The sequence below is a fragment of the Neolamprologus brichardi genome, chromosome 10 (genome assembly GCF_056152115.1).
Source record: "Neolamprologus brichardi isolate AB-2024 chromosome 10, ASM5615211v1, whole genome shotgun sequence".
NCBI lineage: Eukaryota > Metazoa > Chordata > Actinopteri > Cichliformes > Cichlidae > Neolamprologus > Neolamprologus brichardi.
Genome location: NC_142113.1, coordinates 33,530,998 through 33,538,805, shown reverse-complemented (window position 1 = coordinate 33,538,805; position 7,808 = coordinate 33,530,998). Strand labels below are relative to the sequence as shown.

Here is a 7,808-nt window from a genome sequence, read left to right as displayed (position 1 = left end):
GCAGATATGGTAAACACTGGTTTGTTTGTTTTTAAACCCTCTGGTTAAGGTTAAAATGGGCATGTGCAGTGAATATCAGCGCTATGTGGCCAGAAGTGTGATAATATAATTTATTTTGTGTAATAAACAACTGCAATGATAGATTACAATAAATAGATGAGTAATACATAAAAGTAATACATAGATGAATAATGATGATGAGTTATGATGCGTAATCATGGGAACAAGTGGGTTTACAAACGGGAGCAAAAGCTGAAATAATGCCTCTGCTGAAGCCAATTGCACTAAATGCACTAAATGTGCACTGTTACAAGAATATTTTTCTTTCTATTGTTTTCTATTAATTTATATAATTTTAAGTTAAGCAGGACAGAGTTCTTTTAAAGAAAGATTTACTTTTATTCTCAAAAGTTAAGCATGACAGGCTTCTGTTTAAGAGGGAGACGTGTTTTATTGTGTTAATGTTGTCATTTTGAGCTAAAAATAAATGGCTAAATGATCAGTTGTTTCCCATGTGTTGATATCACAAAGAATACGCATCTACTTAAATCAAATCAAGTCAAATGGTTAAAAAAATAATTTCACACACAAAAAAAAGAGCTACAAAATTCACCACACTGGGAAGGGTGAAGACAACTGGGTCGCCCGGCCCTGGCCACGAGGTGTCCCTTATTTATTTCTCAGGAAGTTGGCAACCCTAACTGTGGGTGTAAAAGTCCACTGCTGAACGAGCTGCTCAGTGCTCGTACAGTCTCATGCAGCGGGTGGGAGGAGTTGTTCATGATGGATGTTTGCTTAGACAACATCTCCTCCTCCCCAACCTGCTCGATGGACTTCCAGGACAGTCCAAGACACAGCTGGCCCTCCTGACCAGTTTATTAAGTTTCTCCCCGTCCCTCTCTGCCGTTCCACCACTCCAGCAGACCACAGCATAGAAAATAGCAGACGCCACCACAGTGTCATAGAACGTGCTTAGGAGTGTCCTGTTCACCCCAAAGGATCTCAGCCGCCGTAGCAGCTGGAGACGACTTAGAGCCTTTTTATAAAGTGCATTTGTGTTTGTGGACCAGTCCAGTTTGTTACTGAGGTGAACTCCCAGGTATTTGTACTCCTCACCGTTTCAATGTCCAAACCCTGGATGTTCACTGGTGTAATGGGGGGTGGCTTCTTGCTGAAGTCAATCACCAGCTCCTTCGTCTTGCTGGCATTGATGTGAAGATGGTTCTGTTCGCACCAGCTGACGAAGTCATTGATGACCCCCCTGTATTCCAGTTTGTTTCCCTCCGACACTCCACCCACAGTGGCGGTGTCGTCTGAGATCTTCTGGAGATGGCAAGTGTCCGTGTTATAACTGAAGTTTGCAGTGTACAGGGTGAAGAGGAAAGGGGCGAGTACTGTTCTTTGTGAGGCCCCCGTGCTACAGACTACCACCTCAGACACACATTACTGGCGCGCCACAACACGCACAACACATATTGTTATTATTATTAATCTAAGAAATATCGGAAAGCTTTGCTGTGTGATGTATTTGGAACTGGATTTTAATGAGACTTTGCTCCATCACAACAATCTGAGAGGATTCTGGTGTTCATGTGTTTCTCTGAAACTTTTGACAGGATGAGTAATAAAAACTGTTAGTGGGGTTTAGTGGCCTGATCACTTCATTAAGGCTGAATGGTCACTAACAAAGAATCTCTAGTAATCTGATCAACTTCCAGCTTGTTTGCATCAGTTTCTTTCAGAATTGTTAAACACACCTCAGAACAGGAACATTTTTCCAGTTATTGAAATGAAGATGACTCCCTGTAGTTTTCCACTCACACACTTTATTGCAAACGATGTTCCAGCAAACACAGACCCACATCAGAGACACAGCACCGCCTCATGTCCTCCGACCTGTTCGAGCAGAGGAGGACGCCCGAGCGACGCCTTCATCTTTGTTCTTCTGACACAATAAAACCGCCTCAGCTGATGGTGAAGGCGTCCTCGGGGCTCTGCCCCCCCAGTTTCCTTGTTAATGTGATAATGTGGCGAGCAGACGTGAGTGTTTCACACTTTTGGTCACTTTCATGTCCAACAGAAAGGAATGAAACAACAATTCACCCAACAACAGAACAACAACAACAACAACAACAAACACGTAAATACAAAATAAATAATCCAGGTGATACCTGACCCCGCCCCCTGTTTAATCTTAGCTAATCAGATTTTCCAGAGTTGAGACATAAATAAACTTTATGGACAGGAACCAGGTGCTCGAGGTCAAAGGTCAGGCCGTCGCCGCAGGTCTTTATGTCACCATGTACTCCTGCCGCTTGTTGAGTCGGACCTGGCAGAGCGAGATGGCGCCCACCACCACGTAGACGGCAGCGGCGATGAAGCAGTTGATGCCGACCTGGTTGTAGAGACTGTAGATGTTCTGAGGGGGACTTTTACTGCGGGGAAAAAGAAGGAGAAGAAGAGTTTATCTGCTGTTTGTCATCGGTCAGACTGACCCTGCTTCCTCTGGTTTGCGTCGCAGCGTCTCAAGCTCGGGTCGAACCGACCGAGCAGCTTTTAACCCCCAACTCACTCGTTACGGATGTCGTCCTCGGTGAACGGGACGTCTTCGATCAGCACGGCTGACTTGGCGCTGAAGAAGATTCCCAACATCGCCTGCAAGAGAGCGAGACACGGGGTCAACATGAGGCTCGGGGACCCGTCAGGGCCACAGCTACAAATCGAACCTCGTCACTGAGTTTAAATGTTTTCTGTTCACTGCTTCAACCGAGGATTTATTCTGATAAGAAAAGCAGGAAGTGATCTACTGAATATTTTAACTGACAGACCTGAGACCTCAGAACCTTTAAACAGGTGCTTGAAATCCTTGTAAATGCTTGAATTTTAATATTGTCTTTTCAAGGTTTGAAAAGTGCTTGAATTTCAGATGTGGTGCTTAAAAGTGCTTGAAAGTGTAACTGTAGTTCTTTGTGGTGAATGAAATATCTGATTGAATAGTTTTCTTATCAGACCGAGAAATAAAATGAGTCGCAAAACGTCTTGATGCATCTCAATCATCCAGGAAAGTAAATCTCCAAAAGTTGATTCTGTTCATCTGGACGTAGCGTTTTGTGGGAGAAACGTTTCGTCATCATCAGGTGACGTCTTCAGTCTCAGCTGACTGCAGGTTCAATCTTATAAACAGGACATTTGCATAATGACTGAAACCAGCCCACTGAAGGAACAATGGGCTGGGAGGTCAGTTCCTTAATCATAATTATGCAAATTCTCATGACCATTGATCAACAACCACTGATCAATGGCCATGAGTCCCATTCACAGAGAGTTGGGGAATGGCTGCAATCACAGCATTGTAAGATGGCGAAAGACAAAGTGACATAAAGACCTAGTGGGTGAAGGATTTGTCTGACAGACAGCTCACCCAAACAGAGAAAAACATCGTTGCTAAAGGGTTGAATTTTGCTGTCACACCAAGACAAATCCCGCTAGTGGAGCTGATCACAGCCACAGAAACAGCAATTCATAACAACAATATTGCAGATGTGGAAGCAGAGCAACTACGGACGAAAGTTTCGGCCTGTCTCAGCAATGCAAAGCCCCCAGCATCCAACATCAGCATGGAGGAGAGGAAGGCACTCACATTACTTAGTGATGACAACAACATTATCATCCTTCTGGCAGACAAGGGTAGCTGCACAGTATTGCTAAACCAGAAAGACTATCATGAGAAGATTTTGTCACTACTCAGTGATGAAAATACTTATGAGGCCCTGAAACGAGACCCAGGAAGTGGCTACAGGAAGAGGGTGATAGACTGTCTGAAGCAGTTGGAACAAGACAAGGCTGTTGACCGGACCTCATACCACAGGCTGTACCCAGGAGAGTCTGCACAAAGTCTGTATGGTTTACCAAAAATACATAAACAGGGTGCACCTTTAAGACCTATTGTCTGCATGATCAACTCGGTCACCTGTAACATCTCCAAGTTTCTGGCTTCGATCCTCAACCTGCTGGTGCGCAGCTCTGAAAACCACATCCAGAACTCTTTGGATTGTGCTGAGAAGGTGAGAGATGTCATTATGGAGGCAGATGAAACCAACAGCAACAGGACCACTCTCAGCATCGACCAAGTGTGTTTGCTTTTGGAGCTGTGTCTTCATTCTACCTACTTCACATACAAAGGTCAGTTCTACAGGCAGAAACATGGGTGTGCCGTGGGCTCCCCAGTTTCACCCATCATGGCCAAATTGTACATGGAAGAAGTGGAAAAGAGGGCTTTGCTATCCTATCGTGGAACACCACCAAGTCATTGGTTCAGGTATGTGGATGACACCTGAGTGAAAATCAAACCTCAGGACGTTCCACAATTCACAGATCACATTAACTCATCAAATTCACCAGGGAGGATATGAAAAGTGGCAGGTTAGCCTTCTTAGACTGTGAAATTTCCATCAGTAATGGGGAACATCTAAAAGCTGACGTGTACCGTAAACCTACACATACGGATCGGTATCTAAGGTTTGACTCTCATCATCCACTGGAGCACAAACTGGGCGTCATCAGGACGCTACAACACAGAGCGAACACCATCCCCACTGACACAGCAGCCAGGGAGGCAGAAGAACATCAAGAAGGCCCTGAGTCAATGTGGTTATCCCAGCTGGACTTTTGTCAAAGCGGGAAAGGCTCCTAAAGAAAGCTCCAGCCGATCCAGGAGAGAAGGACAACCGCTGCCCAAGAGAAAACCTGTAGTGATCCCGTACGTGTCAGGAGTATCGGAGCAGCTGAGACACATTTTTTCTAAACACCGGGTCTCTGTGGCTTTTAAACCCCAAAACACGCTGCACCACAAACTGGTCCACCCCAAGGATCGGGTCCCCGACACAAACAGAGTAACATAGTGTACGCTGTTAAGTGCAGGAGGATTGGCAGGATTTATACATCGGGGAAACCAAACAACCTCTGGCTACAACACAGAAGAGCTACCTCGTCAGGCCAGGACTCTTCAGTCTGTTTACACCTACAGGCCAGTGGACACTCTTTCAATGATGAGGATGTAACATCCTGGACAGGGAGGAACGCTGGTTTGAGGGCGGAGTCAAAGAGGCCATTTACGTGAAAAGGGAAAGACCATCTCTGAATGGAGGAGGGGCCTAAGGGTACATCTGTCACCATCTTACATGCTGTGATTGCAGCCATTCCCCAACTCTCTGTGAATTTCCCCACCTGGGTGCCTTGCGCCTCATGTCTGTTTCAAGGTGTGACCCCGCCCCTTCCCCAACAGTCGGGGCTGAGTGTGCAAACATACCTGCAGCTGCTGTTTTAACGAGTGTTTGATGGAAAAGGACAATGGCAGAGTTTACGTTCTCCAGCCGCATCATAGGTGAGTCCTAGTAAATAATTTTCCAGTAGGTGTACGTTACACATGCGGATTTTTAAAATTATGATTATTATTATTTTTTAAGCTATCAAACTCGGTGGAGAAATAATTGAAATGCACTGTGTGATGCAATATGGCAGTGCTATTATAGGAGTTAGTTATGGCATGGAGATGTATGAAATATGCTGTGAACTTAGCTAACATTACTTAGCAGCAATATGTGTAATATGAGTTACTTTACTCAAGTAAAAGCTTTAAACATTAGCCGGATAATAACTCGTTAATTTAAGGCGCCCAGAGTCTCCATTCAACATTTGTCAAAAGTACTGACCTTAAACTATATACCAGTTTTTAAATTGTGTTAATAGGCCACGTAAAACCAGAGTGATAAAAAAATACACGCAACGTTTTTTTCTGAATAAAACAGTGGCGTTTACTATGGGAAGAAACGGTAAACTCGGCGTTTTCTAAGGACAGCGCTAGCAAAACACCCCTTCCCTTCGCTATTGGTGTTCAAGCGTACCATGTCAACCAATCAAATTATATATATGGCAACATGTGGCATTTGGTTGTTTAGGAAGAGGGGGAAGTTGTAGGAGTGACGCCGGCAAGAGCGAGCGAAAGAAAGGGAGAGAGTGAGTTTTCACACGTGAGAGATTTGTGAAGTTTACCGTGTTTGGAGTCTCAAGTTAGTGTGTTGCATTTTGTAGTTAGTGTGAAGTCGTTGTTTTGTTTTGTGTGTCAGTTCTACTAGTGAACGTCACAGTTGCTGCAAAAAAAGCCACCAAAGGCAGACTGCAGTGTAAACGCTGCCTCCAGGTGGAAATCAGGAGTGACACACCTCCTGCTGTCAGACCTGCAGGTTTATCCCTGTGCTGTTCTCATTTGTCTTAAAGTGGACAAACGATTTTTGGAGTTCCATAAATTATTTATGTGGCATTTTATCTGATGCAGAACCTGATTGTTCTGTAAATAGTTTGAAATGGTTATATAAAAAATGTCTGAGCATTTTTAGGTAAATAGTACCATATAACTTTTTTGGCGAAACAATTTATTTGCATTTTGAGTTGTGAAAATGATTCGTTTAACATGTTTGTGGTTTTCACAGTCAAACATTTAACTTTTTTCTCTCATTTTAAGTTTATTGTCTGAATTTAGATAAATTGTGCTGATACAGTTTGTCAAAATGAGAAAATAACTGATAAAGAGAAGATAAACAGTTTTAAAGGTGAAATATAGAGAACAAATCAACCCTGGACCTCAGAGGGTTAGAGGTTAAAAGCAAAGTTGTCACCAAGTACTGTTTATATTTGTGTGTATTGCTGCAGCTTTTTTGAGTATTAACTTGGTGCCTTTGGGTGAAGTAATGGTAATATGACTGATCCATATGGTCACAAAGAATAGCCTCTTGTTTCTATAAGACCAAAGTTTCCCGGCTTTCATTCAAAATGTGTTTATCATCAGCACCGACACATTAAACTACTTAAACATTATAAATGTCTTGAAGTGAACTGAGTCTACTACCTGTTCACAGCCTCTCCCAGTCAGTGCTATTCTCCTTGCCTGTCTGACTGTACATGATGCTATTAGCACAAATACTTTAACCTCCTAGGACCTGTGTCCACATATGTGGACATCACATTTTTGGTTGTCTAGACCAAAATACAAAATTTTGCTATACAAGGGCCTGATATCCACTTACGAGGACATTATGCTGCTACTGTTTTATCAAAATTTAAAACGAATATCCTCATATGTGGCTCTCATTTTTCTTAGAAACAAAATTCAGGTAAAAAATAAATAAATAAATAAATCTCGTGATTCTTTGTTTTTACATTCATCAGGTTCCAATCAGCCCAAATTTCAAAGAGAAATTAAAAATCCATGCCATGGAAGAGTTCGGGTCTTAGGAGGTCAAGGAGGGTGAAACCAGCAGAACTACATTCAGATCGGCCTACGTGGGCTCCGTCTATGTACCCGAGAAGTACTGGAATTCAGTGATTAGCCAGTCAGCGTTGAAATGCGTTGAGAGTTTTACCAATTTCGAATAAAATTAGCAGCAAGAAATTGCTCATAATAACATTATATTTAATCCAAATACAGAGTCCCCACTGGTAGTTCCTTAGCCTTCCAGGAAATAGTCGGTCCCTTCGTGATCTTACCAGCATGATGACGCCCCAGATGCTGATCACGATCCCGCACGCGGCCATCTTCGGCCCGCAGAACAGCAGCGACGGCATGTCTGCGTCCCTTTGATCGATCAAAAGATTATTATTATTACTATTATTATACTCTAAACTGAAAGAGGACCCATCGAAGAACGGAGCCTCTCGGTCAGCTGATCCTCACCGCTCGGCTTTATTCGGCGAATGTCGGTACTGTTCGTAAGCCGCAGGCCAGCGACCAATGAAATATCCTGCGCCCATAC

General features: G+C 43.4%; 1 protein-coding gene across 1 annotated transcript; it reads right to left on the bottom strand.

Annotated features, from left to right (window-relative positions):
* Window positions 1-1,806: 1,806 nt before the first annotated feature.
* On the bottom strand, window positions 1,807-7,773 carry rnasekb (ribonuclease, RNase K b). Its single transcript, XM_087847650.1, has 3 exons — window positions 7,543-7,773; window positions 2,573-2,655; window positions 1,807-2,435 (listed from the first exon to the last, which is right to left on the bottom strand). Exons 1-3 carry the CDS (start codon window positions 7,618-7,620, stop codon window positions 2,291-2,293), a joined length of 306 nt encoding a protein of 101 aa, XP_087703776.1. The 5' UTR covers window positions 7,621-7,773; the 3' UTR covers window positions 1,807-2,290.
* Between the last annotated feature and the right edge of the window lie 35 nt (window positions 7,774-7,808).

Bases quoted from the DNA above. Each gene is read 5' to 3' on its own strand.
- rnasekb (XM_087847650.1), bottom strand. From the start codon at position 7,620: ATGCCGTCGCTGCTGTTCTGCGGGCCGAAGATGGCCGCGTGCGGGATC. The intron at 2,656-7,542 runs GTAAGATCACGA...GCTCTCTTGCAG, and splicing joins TCTGGGGCGTCATCATGCTG to GCGATGTTGGGAATCTTCTT. The intron at 2,436-2,572 runs GTGAGTTGGGGG...TTTTCCCCGCAG, and splicing joins GAGGACGACATCCGTAACGA to TAAAAGTCCCCCTCAGAACA.